The following is a 21,863-nucleotide window of genomic DNA, read 5'->3' as shown; positions in this document are numbered from 1 at the left end:
CGCAATTTGGCAACTCGTGTATGTGAGTATATGTATGTGTGTGTGCGTGTGTGTGCAGCATTAAAACAGGTGTGTAATATCATAAAAATTGAGGCGTAACTCAAAGCCAAAGTCTAAGGTTTGGGCCGCTTCGCATGCAACTGGTTGACTAATTTTGTAATATATATAAATGGCTTCTGTTTTTTTTTCTTTATCGTCCACGCCCCATCTGCGCACCGCCCACTTGACGGACGATAATTTGCCTAGCGATTTCTTGTTGGCGATAAAGAAAATTGAGTTCTATATGGTAATAAAACTTGTTCTGCCTTGGCCAAATTCATTTGTGCATAATAAATATAAATATAAATAAATGTGTATAAGACGTTAAATGCCAAATTAATTTTCTTTTCTTGCCTGAGCTCATTTAATGTGCGTTTGGCTTTATTTCTGGTTGAATTTTCATCTGTTTTTTTTTTTTTTTTTTTTTTTTTTTTTTTTTTTTTGTTAATGGTTTTTAAATTTTACGACTTGTCCAATAAATGTGCGAGCCAAATAAAAGGGGTGCGAACGGCGGCGTTGATTGATCAAAATTGAGACGATGAAATAGCATGAAATACAGTGGGTGGGGGAAAGGCAGAACTAGAAATTGGGAGAAAATTAAATGGTGTATTAAATGAAAGAGTTGCTAAGCGCTAAGTTAGAAGAAGGATTTCTTCAAACTAAAATTATTCTGATTATTTTGGAAAGTGAATTAAATTTAGATATAGAAATTCATTTAAAGTATTTTTTATGCTTAAATTAGAATTATTTACAGTTAGGCTTATATACGCCAGGGCAAAGTTTTTTCAATATATTTTTCACTTTACTAAATCCACTGAAATAGGTGGAATATTAGTGAAATAGAGCTTTAAAGGTAATGACAATAAAATATTAATAAGGTTTCTAGAATCGATTATCTTTATTTCTTATATGTATGTTTTTATATGGATATATGTACACTTCAATTTCAGCAACTATTATACATATATTATAAATTTTTTATATAATTTTTTCACTGATTTCATTTATGGATTTCCTTTTAGTTAAACGTTTTCAATTTGATTTGTTTTTATTGCATTTTGCATAAAGTATTTGGCAATTGCGTTTAATTACTTTGAAATGCATTGCAATTAATATTGCATAAAAAGCAAATACAATTAAAATAGATGTGTATAACTGTGAGTATGTAGATGTGTATGTACTATATATGTATATGTCGCGATTTAATCCCATTACTAATCTCTGTTACGTGAACTGGCGTGGCATATAAAAGGATTATGCAAATTACCAGCAAAATTTGTCATTAATTATTGCAGCAAAATTTTATTGAAATTTAATGCGATTGTGTGTGAATGTCGCTCACCTTTCCACACGGCCACTCACTCTCTCTCTCTCTCTCTCTTTCTCTCTTGCTCACTCTTTCCCTCACAGCGTGCATTGACATTTGAGGCTACACGCCGCATATCAATTATCCAGCTGCATTCTGTCCAGGCACGACAAGGACAAGGACCTGTTCCAGGACCTTTTGACAGCAGTTCAGTCGGTCGAAGGCCACAAGGCTTACAGCCTCACGTGCTCGACAGGCGTTGCGCGCTCGCGTTTTTCGGCTATTTTCGGCCAACAGAAATTGTTGCCATTGGCAAATTGTCTACACGTCATTTATAAGCCATTTCATCAACGGCCCATTCAATTCCGTCAGCTGGCTGCACTTTAAACCTCTATTTTTGGCCAAAGATAGAGAGAGGGAGAGGCAGGCAGGCAGTGAGCGGGAGTCTGGCTCTCTTTTGCGACTCTCGCAATTAGTCAGCTGCTGTCGCCGAGTGTCAAAATATTTCGCATGAATATTTTGTGCAGAAAATCTATTTTCTCATGCTACCGATTTTCACTTGGCCGTGCGCCCACAACTGTGACAGAGGCGGTTCGCCTGGGGGCCGAGTGTGTGCGGCAGGAGGGGGCGTGGCTAGGGCTGTTGCTGCTGCATGAGCAATGCGCGTGCATGGCCAAAATGTCACGTATACGTCGTGTGGCACGCCACGCCATGGCTCGCAACAATTTCAGAGAGTTCGCATGTCACCGGCTGCCGCTAGCCACGCCCACCCCCTTCTCGGCCCAAAGTTAATTACGTCATTAACGAGAAATTTAAAGAGTGCTCATCATTTCACTCGCTGCCACAATTCATTTATGTCCCACCGTCAATTGCCCTGACAAAGGGGTATTTCGTATCGCTGATGAAGTTTGCCAAAATTTTGTGGGTTTTTCTTCTTTTTCCGACTTAGTCATTGAATTATTCATTTAATATACTTAGTAGCTGTTCTTTTTTTTCTGACTTATCAACTTGACTCAACTTTGCGACACTAATCAAACCACTTATCAATTAATTTTTATATATTATCAAAGAATAATAAGTCGAAAATTAATGCAGTTTATTTTCTATAAAAAATATAGTAAATAGTCAGAAAACATTTGCGGAATTTCTTAGATAGCTAAAACATATGTACGATAAATATTTGTAATTTTATTATTTTTGCAGTTGTGCATTCTCGAGATATGATAAGAATATATAGGTTAATTTGTGTTTATATAAAGGTGTTATTTTATTTTAATATGGTTTTGATATGCGATAGGCCGAGGTATCAAGAGGCGGTACCTGGAGCCATTGCGATTTTGATATGCAAAAGGCGGTGCGTGGTACCAATGTGAGAGCTATTTGAGAATGTCTTTCTATATAACATGCCTCGAATGAGTAAACCGTTAAAATGTTGGTTATAGACCAGGTCAACTATATAGATGTATATATGTTAGATTCAATATGTTTCTAGAAATAACAGAAATATCATTTTATGTATAATTGATGGGAATATTTGTAGACTAGATCAGCTATGAGTATATATATCTTCAACTTTTATCTATCAACTATCCTCTGGTTACTAGACTCTTAGACTATATACTATTATTAGATTGAGATTTTCGATAAGTTGTACGAATGAAGATAATAATATTCAGTAAAATAATTTATGATTAACCAAAAAAGACCTTGATAAAAATGGAAGCTCTATCAAAGTTCCTCACAAACTGATTAATCCATAGATTGTAATATTATCTTCCATGCGATTCTCTTTACAAACTTAAAGCAATGAATTCTAAAATCAGACCAAAACTTCTTTAGCTAATTTAACTACATTTAAGTAATTGACCAAAGTAGCAACCTTTTTGTTTCCTAGTAAAACTTTCCGCCTTGGTCTAGTCAGAAATAATGATAGAGTTACTCAAAAGAATATATATTTTTCTTGCAAGCTTGTAATTAAGTTGAATCTTTAATTGTGACTTAGTTGCTGACAGGTACAGTAATTATTCGCATATACAAATTAGCAGACAGAGTTGAGCTCTTCGTCGTTTTACAGTGAATATTCGCATGTAATTAACAGGCATTTGATTATGGTCAATTGGCGAATTTGTCTGGTGCTAATTGCTTGTGAAAAGCGGTTCATATAATGCTGCCAATCACTGTGGCGCTGCCTCAGTCTATTTTTGAGACACCTCTGCTCCAACCCGCGCCCCCTAAGCAGGGCGGGGCTATTGAACTCGCTGCTGCCAGTCAATTTTCGTCTGTCTTTGACATTGATGCCAAATTGCAAAGTTTGATTTGAATGCGTTCTGTGTGTGTGTGTGTGTGAGAGAGAGGAAGAGTGTGTGTCTATGATTGTGTGTGTGTGTATTCACGCTACTCATTAATGCAACCTAGCAGCATCAACAACTACAACAACAACAGCAGCAACGATCTCGTACAACTGCAAGTGAAGCATCTGCCTGAAAAGTTTTCGCAGCGCCTTTTGCAGTCTTAATTAAATAAGTTTGACGTTGCTGCAACTTCCACTTGCAGCTTGTTGCAACTCATTTTGCTTATTTGCCTTTTTAGGCAAAAAGAAAACAAAATAGTGAAAAAAATAGAAGTTTTCGCAAACAACTTTAATGGGCTTTTAAAAACAAGCAACGACAACTGCGAGTCATTTAATGTAAATGCAATTCTCTCGTTGCTCCAACTCTCTCGCTCTCTCTCTTTCTCTCCCTTCCCCTCTCTCTGTTGTCCTCTTCTATTGCCTAGCTTTAAAACAATTTGTCAGCTGCATTCGACATTCTACATTCTGCATGCGGCATTTGCATATTGCATTTGTGCCAGCAACAGTGCCTGTATGCAATCGCTTGCGTTATTCGAGCCAAGGCCAAAAGGATCATAATCGGTTTGCCAGCACTTGAAGCCAACCAATTGCCGTTGCGTTGTTATTGCCCTTGTTGGTGAGTTTTGCCCGTTGCTAACATAATTTATACCCACTGAAACTGTTTGCGTGTGTGGGTGGGGTATGCAGCTCTTGTAAAGGTGTTTAATAGGTGTATACAACTGTAAGGGGAAAGTCAACTTTGGGAGTGTTCAGTGTTTGTTCTATTGGGTGGATTTTCTTCTAGTCTATTACTTGCTCATTTCTTATGTCTAATATAGTTTTTTTGTGTTGTTCTCTCAGTCTCTCTATCTCTCTCATTGCCCTTGTCTTTTTCTCTATTGCTCGGTCTTGTTCTTCATTTATATAATTTGCATAGATTCTATTTACATTTATATTTAAATATAATTAGCTTTCTACTTCTTTCTGTCTACGTCTATTTTGCCATTCTCTTTCTCTCTATCCTTATTTACTCTCTCTTTTTCTATCCTTATTATCTGTCTCTCTCTCTCTCTCTCTGTCTCTTTTTCCCTTTTGCTCTCTTGCTTTGTTCTATTAATTATCTCTATCCATTTTTCATAGTTTCTGTTTGTATTTCCATCGCTTCCCAATCTTCTACTTCCTAACTTCTACGTCTATTTTACCATTCTCTTTCTCTCTTTACTAACTCTCTCTCTCTCTCTTTTCCATCCTTTCCCAATCTTCTCATTCTTTCGTTCTATTTCCGTTTAGCTATTCTCTCAAGCATTCAACTATACAAAAACTTACTCTTAGTCTCAGTAAATGAATTACCATTCACTCAACGCCTTTCTTTGCGATTCTCAGCAATTGATCCAAGTACAAATAAACCATTTTTATTATTTTCTCTAATATAATCACTATTTACAGCATGTGCTCTAGTCGAGCAGACTCAGCTTGGCTATTATCCTCACTTGTTCTCGTTGTTGCGGGCTGGCTTATGATTTTGAATGATTTTGAATCACAACAATAGCAACAGCGAGCCATCTATGAGCCTATGGTTATGAGAGTGTGCCTTTAATTGAGTTGAAGTGCTCGATATGCATACGAGATAGACGTACGTGCATATATGGGCATGTCTATGGGTACATATAGATATGTACGCACCATATATGTATGTATGTGTCTATCTTGTCTATCTATGAATTGATGGCATAAATTGCTTGCGCTCGACTTGTCTGCATTGTTGTTAAGCCAAATTGCTTTTGACAACAACAATGATCACAATAATAATAATAATAATGGACACTACAATAACAGTGGGCTATCGCTATGACGAGCGACAGCGAAGAGACAGACACTTACCCAAATGATTTAGTACCCTAAAAATATTCTACACAAACTATATATAAATGTATTCATATATATATATTTTTATGTTTAATTGTTGCCGTTGCTGTGACTGTGTCTGGCATTGGGCGGATTGTCAAGGTGGCTGTCCGTCCAGTGGCGTGGCATGCAGCATTATGTGGCATCATTCACATCAATGACAAAGTTTTGGTGGTCATGTTTCAAGTGGAAGGGTTTTGATAAATGACTTTTCGAGTGCCAATTTCCTGGCCAAAAACTTGTATGGCATGCAAATGAAACTAAAGCTTAGCCAACTGTACAAACCAGTTGGCATTGGCCGGGCTAACTGAACTGTGTATAATGTGGAGAAATGCATCGATTGGAAGTTTATAATGGAGCTGCCATATCAGTTTCGATGAAAACGACGTAGAAATAGTTCAATAATCAATTCTTCGCAAATTTTTAATCAGTCAATCAATGAGAGCTAGAATGGGAAAATTGCTTGAGCAGGGAGTGTGTGGTTAGAAGATACTCGGAGCAAGCCAGACGAGCTGCGGCATACTAACTTTTTCTAGGCTTAGTCTAACTTGTGATGTAAGTTATGTATGCGTAAGATAGAGATCTATTATTTCAAGTATATGGATGCATGTCTTTATTCATATGCTTGTAGGTTAACAAGGCACATACTACAGTAAGAGATCTACTATACTAATAATGCATAGATTCTTATCGCATAGGTAAGTTGACTGTATTAAGTATAGCTCCTATAGGTAGGCACATCAAATGAACTTTGAACTTATTTGTAAAGAATAGTTTATATTTGAAATTCATATGTAAGACCACTCCAGATTGTAAAGTTACCTGAAACTCAGTTGATTGATTGATCTTTATCAGCCAGAGTATTTTCGATTTGAATTCTTGTTAAATTGTACGTTGCCATCCTTAGTTGGGTGCAGTAAACTTACTAATCCGCAATATCTTAGCTTTGAGCCAGCATAAGAGCAGCTTTTAAAGAACTGAAATATTTTTAAATGATGTAAACGTCACGAAAAGCTAGCCACCAAATACCATATCTATAACTCTAAAAGTTCTCGAGTTATGTTGAAAAAAGCTGAAAAATCGAAGAAATGACAGCAACCAAGGCAAACAATGTTATAAACTTGCCATAACTATATTTATATTATTTTAATTTATATCAAATTTCAATTCACACTTACTAATAGTTATAAATAAATAAAAAATATATATCTAAATAAGTATATGTATTTAGATAGTATATAAATTGCTTGGCAAAACCATTTGGCATGTTAGTTGGATAACCGTTCGATATGAATATAATATGCAGTTAGTTTAACTGTGCTAACCAAATCATTGTGCCAATCAACGAGCCAGCTAAACAGCGCCAGCCATAATAAACAATCGAAAACAGCTGATACAACAACAACAACAACAGCAACAACAATTACGCCCTTTAAATAGATGCGGTTAAAAGCAAAAAGTTGTACACAATTTGCATGGCTCACTGAACGCTGAAATAAGTTGGCTAAATGTTACATTGGTCAAACAACAATCAAATTATATAACTCAATTACGAATGCACACAAATACAGACAGATGCACATACACACATATATATATATATATATATATATATATATATATATATATATATATATATATATATATATATATATATATATATATATATATATATATATATAAATGTGTATATATAGAGGGGAATAGTCTGTTGGTTTACTATAAATATAAAGCAGCAGGCGCCCGCACTCTGGTCTGGACTGCATACATATACATATGTCTATATACCCATCAACGAAATGCATTTCTATTTTGAAGTAGTTTTTCATTTGAATTTTACTATGTAAATTGGCTTTTCATTTGGAAATGTGCGTGTCATTCGGTTGCGGTGGGGGTGGGGTGGTGTGTGAGGCCCTCTTCCTAGTTATCTATTTATTATTATGGCACACCACGCTCCACTGATTTATGTTAATTTGTAATGTCAACTCTGTTGTTTATTGTTGTTGTTGTTGTTGTGTGTTTTGTTTTATAATTGTCGTAGCGCGGAGGCATGGCATAATAAAACAACAAACAACAAAGCTCTCCTTAGCCACAACAAAAACTTTAAGAATATCAATCAATGCTCAATGAAATACTAAAGTTTTTCCCCCCACTTTTCTTTCTCTACATTTTCAGGCGTCACAATGCGGGAGAAAAAAGGCGGCGCCCTGCAGAAGCTCAAGAAGAGGCTGTCGCACAGCTTTGGCAGATTAAGTGAGTAGAAGTTCTATCGATAAATGCAATCGATAAATTAGATCTAAGGGCACTTTAAACTTGGTCTAACAACAAAATATTTATTAAAAAAAAAAAACCCAAACTCTAAACAAACAAAAGCTAAACTACAATAAATCAACAACAAAAGCTAACCATAAATGGGCAGAAAAAAAATATATATGAAATAAAATAAAAGAGAAGCCAAGCTGACAGAAGCCCAACACAGAGCGCTGTGTGTGGGTGCAGCAACAATGGATTTATGTATAAATATATAGATATATGAAGTATATATATATATATATAATTTTTACTATGGCCACATAAAGTTGGGCGTTGCATTGAGCAATGAGAAAATGTCGCGCATGAATCATGCACAATATATATACATACATACCTATATCGTTATACACACATATAGATATATACTATATAATTCTCAGCTTAGTTTCTCAGCACTTGAGCGTGGCAAGCGTGAAAGAATAAGCTTTTAAATTAGATGCATAAAGATTACCTTGGATATATGCAAAAAAAAAAAAAAAAAAAAAAAAAAGTCTCAGCTAATGCTATTCAATATATGTATATATTTACATATATAGATAGCGAGTTGAGTTTATGTTCTCCAGCTTTATAGCTTGCATTTCCTGGCATTATATTCAAGCATTAATTTGAGCTTAAGCTCGATTGTTTTTATCAATTAAGACTTGTGTTCGCATTTCCTGTTATTCTCTTCTTCTGATTCAACAACTGAAGAGCCCAACTCTCGCGATTTTGCTTTGTTTCTCAGCCGTAAGCGTGCGAAAGACACAGCCTGGGCTTAGCGATGCTATTTAAACTGCAAAAACTAAGAAATATTATTAGTATAAAAGTAAAAACAGAAAATTATAAAATTATTCCCAATATGTGTTCATGAACTTTATGTCGAATTATAGTTGCTTTAGCTTTGGCTTATGCTAAAATATGTTTCAATTTAAACTTTTCGCTCGCAAAGTTGCATAAATTATAGATAAACATGAGTTTTTTGAGCCATCTGTCTAAGTTGGCAACACAAATGAGAAAATGTTTAAAGCCCAAACACAATTTGGCTAAACTTTATTAGCTTCACTGCAGAGCAGGCCATAAAGCTAGCTTGGCCATGGCAAAAGTTGCGATGACAAAGTTCGCTTTGGCTGGAAATTTGAATCTAGTTGCAAAAAGTTGCGTTGCCTTAAACACATTTGCTGCACGTGAATGAAACTTGGCCAAAGCCAACTAAACCAAGCAAAGCCAAAAATAGAAGAAACTGTGGAAATAATTTTGGAAATTGTGCCCACAGTTATGCACGGAGCTGTCAGAGCTGCCAAAGCGCTTGAAATACTATGAAAACACGAGAAATTGGAAACAACGAAACAAAACGAAAAGTAACAAAAAATTGGAAAATAAATGTTTGCTGCGCAGCAAGCGAACTGTCGAATGTTGAATCATTTGGCAAAGCATTTAATGGTCAAACAGCATTGAAATCGGCAGCGGCATCAGCAGGGGCTGCCCCCATGGTAATTGAATGCAGCAGCTGTAGCTGACTATGACTGACAGCTGGCAATGCACACAGACAGACAGGCAGACAGACAGACGGACAGATGGAGAGACAGAGAGACAGACGCTTGCATAGCTGAAAGATGAAATAAATGGAATATAATCCACAATATGCACGCTAATACGTTTGTTAACCAACGCAATTGCAGTACTACACATACCCTTTATCTCTCTCCCTCTCTCTTCCTCTCTCCCCCTCTCTTTCTCACTCACTCTCTTGCTCTCTTTACTCTTAACTGCACTTTTTAGTCGAACAGTTTGTATTTGCCTCGCTGAAATTCCATAGTTCTTGTTTGAGTATACCCTGTAAATATGATGAGGCGCAAATGAGGTGTATAAAAATTGTATTTGTGTATCAAAAAATTTTTTTGGAGATTTACGTATATTATTTCTAACAGCTCTCTATAAAAAATACAAATAGAAAATATATAAATATTTCATTTTTTTGATTTGATTACAGAAAATCAAAAAGTATTATTAGCAAAAAAAAAATAATAAAATCAAAAACAAACACAAAAACCTTTCCAAACCAAATTTTGTAAGCACAAGTTTTCAGAGAGTTTTTCTTACTTTTCTAAATCAATAAATATTGATGTATTCATTTTATTTCCATATAATATATCTGTTGGCAAGTAAAATCTTCAGTTTTTCTTCATATTTACTTGAATTTAATTAATAAATTTAAGTAATCGGTAACTATCGTTATATAATCCTGAACATATCCCTTATTGATCTCTGACTGTTAGCATCTTTGACGTCTTGAACATATCCCTTACAGATCTCTGACTGTTAGCATCTTTGACGTTTTCCTATATATATCTAGATTTTGTTCTCTAAGAAGAAAAGAATGCAGTATATCATTTCGTTAGTTCATCAATCTCATCCATATTTAGAGTTTCTTCTCTAAGAAAAAAGAACAGAGCATGCAGCTTTATCATGTAAATGAGATTAGTTTTACTTCTCTAAGAAAAAATGAACAGAGCATACAGCTAGTTCATCAGGTTCATCTATAGCTGGTCGCTTGATTTTTCTGTCACGCTTGGTTTGGGGCGCCACAGTGATTCCGTATAGCGAATATTTGTTGCTGTTGTTGTTGTTGTTGTTGTTGCTGTTGACTCACCAAAACTTGTTTCGGGTTGCGGCATGCGGCTAATTGTCTCTCAACGCCCACAAGTCAATGCTGTTGTTGTTTTAGTGCCTACTCTCGATATTCGCGTTTCAGAAACAAGTTTGAGCTTTGTCTGCAGCTGGGAAAAAAAGCCGCTTTATGTGCAGAGCAAAGCCAGAAATGGCTAAAAACAGCTGTTAAACGGTTAAATAGGGAGAGAGTGAGCGAGAGAGGTAGATTGAGCTAATGGCCAGTATTTAGATTACTGTTCAATGTGACCATATTTGGCAGCAGATATTGATTGCCTAATATGCAATAGGGTCACATTTTCAAAATCAAAATCAAGTTTTTAATCCAGCCAAAATGGTATTAAATAAGAAAAAAGGGGAAGCGAGAGAGAGAGAGAGAGAGAGAAGAGAGATTTGTTTATTCTTTGTAATTCTGTCATATATACCTATTCAGTATTTTATTTTTTTTTTCGGTATATTTATTTACGCTATTCGATTTCATATAAAGCAAAAACTTGAAGCCACGTCAATTGGATTTCAACTTTATAAATACGTTATTTTGCCTGCTCAATCAGGCGTGTTGTAAACGGCTATTTCCTAGTTTTGTGTGCCTGGCAAACCGCTTGACAAAGTGCCTGGTAACCAACATTTGAAGTTTTGTAGCTCAAGTTGGATTTCGCCTCGTTTGTCAGTCACAAAACTTGAGCAAATAAATATAGAAGAAATATTGCAATTGCAATTGGAATATTGCTATTGCTGTTGCTGCCTCTGCTGCTGCTGGTGACAACTCTATGGGCGACAACTCTAGGAAAAGCTTTTGGCAATTGCATTGTTATTTTCCACACGATTTTGTCAGTGAATGCAGCTCATAAATTTTGCAATTGAGAAACTGTTCACGAGGGGGTGGGGGCTGGGGCTGGGCTCGGGCAGTCGCCAAGTTGCTGCAACTTAAATGTTTTCATTGCATTATTGAACAGTTGCAGCAACAGCTGCGGATGCAACTTGCTGCCAAAGCAAAGCTAAGTTATGAATGTCACACACAAGTTGCCAAGAAGCTGCCGTTTGGCAACTATTTGTTGCTCTCTCGCTCTCACTATCTCTTCCTTCTTCTTCTTTCTCTAGCTCTTGCTTTGTCAAGGCTATTGCAGCAGCAGCAGCAACTGTTGTTGCAAGTTTTAATGCTTTCTTGTAGAGCTATTGAAGTATATTGGCACTCGTTTGATGGAATAGAAGTCTTGGAAATTTAGTATAAATACGAGTTGGCAAACTGGAAGGATAAAGATTTAAGATAGTGGGATAATACCAGATATAGGCGTGACTAGTTTATAGGACTTACTATCTTATAGAAACGAGAGAATAGACCTGAAATTGGCATTGAATGTAGAATAAAATATTGGATAATATCATACATACCTCTTTCTATAGCCAGCATGCGTTAATTTGAATGATTTGCTATAGATTAATTCTTATAGATAATATACGTATTGGTAACATATACAAATTCCTATATAATAATGTAATTCGATGCCTGATAAAGTCCTAGCATTTCATCCACCTCGAGCGAGTATTCAGCAGTCAGTCTGGTTGAGGCTGTGTTTGACTATCGTTAATTGCAATTTGTTGTTGTTGTAGCCGTAGCTGCTGCCGCTTCAATTTCAACGGGTTTTTCTTTCCAATTATGTACAAGCTCGACAAGCTCAACTCAACTGCCTCATTCGCTGGCAATAATAAAACTTATGAAGTAATAAGCAGACAGAGCGAGTGCGGAAGAGGCGACAGCGGGTGCAGGCATTAAGTAAATTGCATTTAACTGAGCTGTATGCCACGCCCCAGTCCGGCGCCCGTCCGACGCTGTCCCAGTGGCTTGAACGCATCAAGTGTCGCTCACGATTCCAAGCAAAACAGAAACTGAATCTGAAACGGCAACAGAATCAGAACCAGAACTTAAGTCTGGCCTCTATGGCGACGGGTGCTCGTGCTTCTTCTTGTTCGTGACTTCAGACAGTGCTTCTAGCATACACTTCCGGGGGGTATTATAGGTTTTGCTATGGATGAGGATGAGGGAAGTAGTTGAAAATTATGTTGAATCAGATCAAAGCTCATCGTTGATTTGATTGATGGATAGAAAGATTAATGGTTATGGAGTGGATATTAGCTGATATATTGATGAATTTATTGGATATTATAGATATTAGAGATCGAGATAGAAATAGATATAGAGAGAATTGTTAGATATGGATAGGATATGACCAGATGTATTGATGAAATTCCACATATTTTAGAGATCGACATAGACATAGATTTAGAGGGAGACATATGGATTTTGTTATATTTATAAAAAGTTATAGAATACAGAATAGAATAGAAATATATTTATATAAATTTATATATAAATAGAAAGTTGGTATATATCACTAGATACCCAGCTACATAAAACAGAAATTTAGATTTTAGATTTAGGCAAGGGTATTTAGCTGTCGGATATGTAAAGTTGCCTGGTTATTTCTGGTTATTTCATTTGTTAAACTTTATGTTGCCGGCACATTCCAGAGTCAGATTCAGTTGCTGTTTGATAGTTTCTTGGCTCGCCTTGGGGCAGCACAAGTTTGTTGCTTGGTCTCAGAGTGTTGAGCTGTGGCTGCCATTATAAATAAAAAGAATATAATAGTTGACATCGAGCTGATAATAAATGCCATTAAACTATCAAAATAATTGCTGCAGACCGGGAGCGAGATGCCATTTAAAAGTTTTTAAAGGCGATTTCTGCAATTTATTTAAGCAGAAATGCGACAAGCATCCGACATTTATCCCACAGCGCAGAGCAGTGCCTGAGTTATCATTGAATTCTTTTTCAGTTTTTCACTTTGTGTAAATATGTAATAAGTGTGTGTGTGTGTGTGTGTGTGTGTGTGTGTGAGCTTTCCTCTTTGTGAGCTGTCAACGATATCAACGTAGATATCATTGTGGCTGCCTCTTTGTGCCATTGATACACTTGTCGCTCTCGCTCTCCCACTCCCACTCCCTTTCTCTCTCTCTCTCTCTCTCTCTCTCTCGCTCTCTCTCACTGTTTACCTCTTCGCGCTGTGCGCTTGTCATAATCCTTTTTGATAACATTTTATGTCACAAGCCATAGCCAAACACTCGACGTTGTCTATGACTTTAACCCTTGACAGCGACGTCTGTCTGTCCCATGCACAGCACTTGATAACTTTACACTTGAGTCTCTCCAGCAGAGCTGCTGCCACCCATTTGCCCTCCAGCTCCCTCCTCTGACCCTCGCTCTCTCTCTACCTCTCTGCCTCTCTCTATATTTGCTGTAGCTACTCAAAGCGCGATAAGCAGCTAATGGCCTCCTACACTTCCTACTTTCTATCTATACCTCTCTAGCACACAAAGTGCCCGCATATCTCTCTATGTGTATGTGTGCATGTGTGTATGTGTGCGTTTGAGTATGTTTGTGTCCAGAGCTGAGTCCATTCAATTGACTGCCTTCGTTTAGGTCATCCACTATCAACACATGCTCACATATCGCGCATCATGTGTCGGCTTCATTGTATTTGCTCTCTGATTCGTATAGAGCAGCTCGAGTTGCCCTCACCCCCTCTCGACAGGCCACTCTTTCTGCCATACATTCATCAAAATCCGCTTAATATGAGCGTCCATTGATATGAGTTTCTTTTTCAAGCAGATCTTCACTTTAATCTCCATTTCATTTCAGTTCATTCGCTATACGCGGCGTATGAGTAATCACGACCTTTCACATTGAAGCACATTAAAAACCTTGTGCTTCTCGATGTGTATATATGATTATTTATATATATATTTATACAATATATATTTAGCTCTCATTAAACATCAAATGCTTAGCACCCAAGCTAAAAAAAACTGTGAAAGAGTATTTGTTTGCTTTCTTCTTTCAAATGAAAATAATCTGAGGTGCGAGAAATGGTTTTATTACAAATTTGAGTAATTTAACTAAATTGTGTGCGAACTGGTTGTGTTTCGGTCCGGGTGCGCATTAAGCAGACGTGAAGATGGAAAGCCTTGATAGAGAGTAGCGCGCAGGCAGAGCCAGAGACAGATTTATGGTCTACTAAATAATTTAATGCGATATGTGCAAACTAAAGATTTTGCGCGTATTAAATGCGATTTGTATATGTAAACTAAATAAAAACTAATGAATTTCAAATATTGAATGAGGTTTCATAAGCAAACTATTTGAATACCTCAAATTTTCCTGAGTATTGAATGGGATTTCTTAAGTAAACTTATGAAAGATTTCTCGTGTTGATTTATATTTTATATGTAAACTATAAAATACTAAGCATATTTCAGGTTTTACTCAACCGATAGCTATTTAGTTGTATGTTTTCCGAAGGCTAAATTCGCTTTTTATTATTTCAATTTTTGTTTAGATTTTCTGAGAAAGTAGAAAGTGAGAGTATGATGATCTAAAGAATCATGGAATGTATATATATATGCAAGTGCTAGATCTAAAGAAGATATGTCAGAATTTGGAGCTCTCTATGAGTCGTACGGCATATATTTACAAAGATCACAAATAACGAAATTTATATGAAGATTATTTTGAGGTTTTTATTTATTTATTTATTTATTTATTTTTTTAATCTGTTGAAAATTTCTTATGAAGCTGTTTAGTTTTTTTTTCTTACCTTGGCCTTTTCATTTGCTTGTGATTTATATACACATTTTTGCTTAAAATAAATTTACTTTGCATATACATACATACATCAATTTGAGGACAAAAAGTTAAAAATAGGTTTTTATCTAGTTAAACTTCATTGTCAAATTCATTCTAGCATTTGTTTACATTTTCTACAGCTTCTCTGCCTTTCCCATAATTGAATAACTCTACTCGACCCATCACTGCTGCTTCTTCCTCTTCTACTAGTACTACACCTCTTCCTCTTCCTCTTTCTCTTCTCGTATCCCATGGTGCATGTCAGCTTAACTAGGCGTCTACCCTAAACACCCGCTGTCAGTATCATTGACTGTCTATAAACATTGAACTGATTGTCTTTATTTGTTGTAGGCACTGCTCTGGGCCCTAGGCTCTCCCTCTCTCTTTCTCTCTCTCTCTCTCGCTCACTCTTTTACTCCTTTTCTTTTCGTATTACATGCTTATTTCAGTGTGTGGCATTGTGAATGACAGGTGGATGCTACTGCAGCATGTTTGATAATTTGTTTTTAAACGGCTTGTATGGCCCATTGTTAATGTTGTTCTTGTAGTTGTTAAGCTGTTGTCGAACGAGCCAGCAGCAGCAGCACAAACACACACACACACACATTACACCTGTGTGTGTGTGTGTTTGAGAAAAAAGCAAAGTTTTCTTCAGCCTCGCGCCCATTTGGCAACCGAAGCGTCAACGTTTGCCTGGAACGTGCCCTGAATGCGAGCAGTTAGCAGACCGGCACACACACACACACACATACACACACACACACATACACACACACACTGGCACACACATTTGCTGTTTGGCTTTTTATATTTGCTGGCAGCGTCTACAACGCCATAATAAAAGCGTTTTAAGTGAAATTCAGTGCCTCAACCGTAAATCGTAAAATTCAGTTTTCAATGTTTTTCACCGTTTTGCTTTTGTTTTTTGTTGTGTTCTGGCTTTTGTTTTGTGTATGTTCTTTGGCTTTTACTCTATTTGCTGTGTTATCTCTCAGCTCTGTTCGTATTGTTAGCGGCGATATTTCTCGTGCTTTATTGGCAACAAAACTACTTACAAATATATTTTAAGCGTAAATCCGCAGTGGAACGCGTTCTGAATTGAATTAGACTCTTTCTTATACTCTTCTACACTACATCTCTCTCTCTCTCTCTCTCTCTCTCATCCTCACGTCCTCTTCACCCACCCGCTGTCTAGTTTGAGAGCAATTTAACAATTAGCTGCGAGCCGCATAACGAATGAATTCTTCAACGTCGTCTTCGTCGCCAGTCTGTCTCGCATATTTGTTCGCCAGCTCGCTCTAGCCGTCCAGCTATCTCGCTCACTCGCTCACATTCTCATGCTTTCTAGCAGCTTCTGCTGCCGTTCAATGACACGCTGCATGCTGCTCGCTGCGCTGCTCTGCTCTGCTGCTCTGCTGCTCTGCTTTGCTCACTTCTGCTTTGCTGCTTCCTCTTGCCCGTGTTCCATCAGCAGCGCGCCATCTCTTTCACTCTGACGCTGCAGCGCTGCAGTTTGGCATTGCTTCTTGTGCCGTTTATTTATTGTTTATCTATGTCTCTTTTCATTTGCATTGTTTATTTTCGGTGGCTTATGCCGCCTTGTCGATCAGACCTCATGCTCTCACTTCCCGCCCCTCGCCCCGCGCCCTCTCGCGCGCTTGTCGATTATTATGTTTTCTTCTTTTCGCTTTATTTTTTTTTTCGCATGCAAAGTGCATTGCCAACAGCAGCGAGCGATAAACAGCGAATCAGACAGCGAAGACAGTGGGACAGACGGTCGAACAGACAGCGCATAAACAAGACGCAAGGCACATGCCAGCTGCAGAGGCGGATAAGAAAGAGCTGCGACAAGCAACTGGAGGAGTAGGGAAGGGGAATGGGAGAGGGTGAGAGGGAGAGCAGGAGAGCGGGCAGCCAGCATAAAGTGTAAACAGCGACAACCGCAAAAGGCTTTTCGCATTTTAATAGAAATGTGATTCGTCTTGTCTCCACGTCTCTTTGCACTCGCTACCCCCCAAGTACTTCAGCCCCCCTCTCCCACTCCTCCTTTCGCTGTGCAGCTTTGGCTGTTGCTGTTGCTGTTTGCTGTCGTCTCGCCAGCTGCACAAGAGAACTGAAGTCTTATTGTTACTCTACGTGGAAATTGAAGCACAGCATAACTATTGTTCAGTTTGTATGGAGGAGAGGAACTTGAAAGTTAGGATTATTATAAAAATTGAAGGAAAATAAGAGAGATCATTAGTTCATGATTAAGAAAAGCTCGTGTAGAGCAAAACTTTGCGTGAAAGAAGAGAACAATTTAATAAGAAAAATATGCCAAAATTATAGTTAAATATTAAAAGCTAAAAAAAAAAAATAAATAAATAAATAAAAATAAAGTAATAATAAAGAAATAAAAAAATAATTAAAAAGAAAAAAATAATAATGAAATAAAAAAATAATTTAAAAAAAAATTAAAGAAGTAAAAAGGGTTCATTAATTAAATAAATAAATAATAATAATAAAAAAAAAATAATAATAATGAAAACGAAAAATTGTAACAATTTTAAAGGAAAATCAAATTATACTCTTCTCAAAGGTTTCAAGATGATAATATGATATTATAGTAATAGTATAATATATTATAAAATAAACAAAAAATATACTTCCCTTTAAATTTATTCAGTTAATTTCAGTGGCCTTTCCCACTTTTAATTATCCAGCTTAGCTGCATAGAGTATATAAGAAGCTAAATACTTTTCCTCTAGATTTATGACTTTCCGCTCATATATATGTGTATATGTATATCTTCCCTTTGATTTCTCAGCATTGTCATCGATTGTCTATTTTCATGCTGTGTGTTTGGGCGCGTGACTTTGAGAATCGTTTTTCACACACATAAATAGAAAACACACACACACACATACACACACTCATGCACACGCACACAGACAATCACATAAACATTTGATTATGCGGAGAATTTGGCTTTGCATTTACCACAGCGTTTTCCGGGCGCTTTTCCGCTTTTTCCCCCCTGACTTTGGCTTGTCAATGCGAGCGGCGAACAAATAACAAAATATTATGCTACGTGATTTGCAACAGCATTTGGCGCTTGAATGAATGCTGATTGCATTCGGATTTCTGAATTTTGGCATAATATGGGCGCAAATTGGGCTGCCATTTGGCAGAGCCTCTCCAGCGCCCACTTGCTGCCATAAAAGGCGTAAACATTTAATTTCCATGTGCCACATGAAGTGGCAGCTGAGTGGGAGAGAGAGGGGGATACGGCAGCCTGGGGAGCTAGGGCCCAAAACAAATGCAAAACAAACCAAGTGTTAAATATTTGACATGGGCATGACGACAACGACGAAAATTTCTAGAGCCAAAGGCAAAAACTCTGCTGCATTTCCTGACATGCCAAGTAATGCATGCGGCATATGTGTCTGCCTGTGTGTGTGTGTGTGTGTGTGTGTGTGTGTGTGCGCTTGGAGTGCCTAGCGAGGCGTCTTCCGCTAATGACTTTTGCTTGCCTGCCTGCCAGCCAGCCTGACAGCCCGCCAGCCTCCCACCTGCCCCGCCTCCTGCCAACTGGCACTTCATTATTTTGAGCTGCTGCCCGCGTTGAATTCTTCTTCTGGGGCCTCCTTAAATGGTTCAAGGTGTTGACTTTGTAGCGCAAACTAAGTGAGTTGCTTGTCTCCCACATGGACACATACACATACACATATGTACATGCACATGCATATGTATTTGTGTTTGTATTTCACTGCCTACACCTGCAGCAGCTGCCGCTGTCCTGTTAATGGCTTCCGTCCGCCCTTTCCCTGTCGCCAAGAGCTAAGCAACATTCGCACACACACACACACACACACATACAGACACATAGTCATTGTCTGTCATGGCGTAAAATGATTTCCGTCATGCACTCACCACACCTCCCTTACCCACACATACACACACCCACTGCCCTCTCCCGCTCACTCTCACCTGCTCGTCACCTTGCTTCAATTCCTTTCACATATCTTTGCACTTGACACTCTTCACTTGGGTGGCCCGGCCTTTTGCAGGCGCCACAGTTTGAGCTGCACCGTTTTAATTACAGTTTGGCCAGCATTGACACCAGCCAGGCTAAAAAAAGAAATACCATTGTTGCAGCAGCCGCCATTGTCAGCCAACCTCTCATATTTCACAGTCACCCTGTGTATGGCCAGCTACTTTTATTTTAGCCTTTTCCACAATTTACAGCTAGGCGAGCGTCTATTGTCTCGCTTGTTAGACGGACCGGCCCCAACAATTTCAGCATACATACTCTGTAATCCTAGACGCGAGCATGTGCATCATAGCGACGAAGGGAGAGCAAGTCTTGAAACTATGCAAATATGAATAGAGCTGAAGTCGAGAAGCTTAAGAGTGAGAGTAGTCTGAATTGGTGCGTAGAATCTATATGGCATGGTTTATGGTATGCAGCATATAGAAGAGGTCCTACAGTAGTAGTATTAGCTTAACTCGAGAACTATAAGAGCTAAAGCTTACAAATTTCATATAGCTATAAAGTTCAAGAACTTGAAAAGTAAGATTATGTACAATTAATGTATAATATGATGTTATCTAAAAGGTTTAATCTATACTTGAAACTCCTTAGCTGGAGAGCTTTGAGAGCTGAACTGAAGTAATTTGATATGAAGACTCTAGATTCCATTATAATTTAAGAGGTAAATTCTTAAGAGCTGAGCTAAGAAGTTTGAGAGCTGACTTGGAATGAGGTAGCTGTCAAGCTTAAGGTATGAGTACTGCACATCTTCAATGATATAGAAGACACATAAAAACCAAGGAACGTTAAAAAGTAATATAAAATTGTAGATTGTAAATATTTTCCTATATCCTACTATGATACAGCTTAAGAACATCCTAATTTAACCATATGTAAATTGAACATCTCTAAAAGAACTCAACAACACATTGCTTACCAGATTGCCTATTACGTGGTATCTGCCAATCAGTCACACTCGTCGTCTACACGACTCACACTTCGTGTTCTGCTACTCCATATCCATTGTGTTGTGCTGTGCTCTGCTGTGTGTTCTATGCTTCCTGCTCAGCTGCAAATGTTTGCTTGGTTTGTTTTGACTGGCTTGGCGCTTAAGATGAGCGGCTGCCACGCCCACAATTGTTATATGGCAAACAGCCAGCAGACTGTTGTTGGCCATAATAAACCACGAGCCGCGCATACCAAACGTCTACAATTACCGTTGTATATATCTCAGTCTGTTGTTCTCCAAGGGGCCTTCGCCACAAAACAGAGCAGAGAAGGAAATAAAAATGTAGAAGCAAGAGCAAAGAGTCCAAGGAGGAAAATGGAAAACTCGTGCACTTTTTCTTGTACTCGGAAACGGCTACTTTTCGTAACGGGTCAAGATAAAATGTGTGTGTCCATCCACGGTGGGGCAGCGGCCGGAGCTGGGCCAAGGGACGAACCGGCTTCACCTGCAAATTGAAAATTATTTTCCATTTAGTTTTTATGGCGAAATATTCAAAATGTGTGTTCATTCCCATTTTAATGCGCAAAGGGTCAGCTCGAGAGAAAAGCAAATTATGAAAATGTTTGCGGAACATGTTTTGAGGAAATGCTGTGCGCGAAACCAAGTGGAAATAATGGTCATCAGAATTTAGATTGGGCCATTCTCATGAATGCTTCGCCCTCACGGGTCGTTGGCGGCGATGGCTCGATGCTATTCGAAAATGAAAACATCAACATTTAGTGCCTATCGAAAGACGTATTTATTTCGAAATGACCAACATAATGTACAAGGGGGAAGGTGAAGAAGAAAATATACTTGAAGTTTGTATTCTTTAAGGCATTTAATGTGGGCTTCATATTTAAGGATTACTTTAAGTTTGCTTTGAGAAATATTTGCTATGCATATATTTCCTAATTGGATTATAAGCTGATTTGTATTGCATGATAGAATTCTAGGTATTGCAATTATTCAAATAAATATTCAATTGAGGGGGAGGGTGGGAGAGTCGGTAATGCCTGACTGGAACGTACCCGAAACGAAGCGTAGAGCTGTTGTACAGGGAAAGGGAAATACGTATAAAAAGCTATATGGAATAAGTTCTTCGTTCTATTTAAGAATAACACCCGCTCTTTATTATTTATCTTTATCTTTCTAGCCTCATTCAGAAGACTTTTGATCCAAATTCCCATTTTGAATGGCTATAAAAATATCATACTTAGTTGTATTTGTTGATAACGCTTAACAAAGAGTAGCTTAGCTTAATCGGATTCAGATATCAAGAGGAATATTCATCTGTAAACGATCAGAGATATTTGCTCAAGAAACTCTCGTATCCACTTGGCTCTGAAATCGACCTGCTTCACTTTCTTGCAGCTTTAAGCATATGCTACATGTCTTGATTTTCAATCCACTCTATGCTCTACTTCGTGTTTTCATGATTCAGCGCCTCTCTACGCGCTTCTCAGCCAATTGGCACATCATTCGCAGCACTCCACACTGCTTATTATGCCGGCCTGGCGATGGCTTGGCTGCCAGCGCATAAACAAATGATCGACTGTGTGCGTATGCAAATGAGTAGCACGAATGCTGGCCAAGAGATTGCGGCCGACACACGCCCCCTTCAACCACCGCCCACAACAAGCG

The 21,863-nt window shown here is 37.9% G+C and overlaps 1 protein-coding gene across 11 annotated transcripts in view; it reads left to right on the top strand.

Annotated features, from left to right (window-relative positions):
• Eip63E (cyclin dependent kinase Eip63E) overlaps positions 1-21,863 on the top strand; it is a 133,048-nt gene that overhangs the window by 49,537 nt on the left and 61,648 nt on the right. For all 11 annotated transcript variants that reach the window (XM_018007479.2, XM_018007478.2, XM_089468159.1 and 8 more), the window contains one exon: positions 7,755-7,832. In XM_018007479.2, the coding sequence (XP_017862968.1) occupies positions 7,755-7,832 (78 nt within the window). The remainder of the gene's footprint in view (positions 1-7,754; positions 7,833-21,863) is intronic.

This window comes from Drosophila arizonae, chromosome 4, assembly GCF_054131065.1.
Source record: "Drosophila arizonae isolate 15081-1271.41 chromosome 4, UAZ_ARI_1.0, whole genome shotgun sequence".
In the NCBI taxonomy this organism is placed as follows: Eukaryota; Metazoa; Arthropoda; class Insecta; order Diptera; family Drosophilidae; genus Drosophila; species Drosophila arizonae.
Note: the sequence above shows the minus strand (reverse complement) of the source record. Positions and strands in the feature narration are given on the sequence as shown.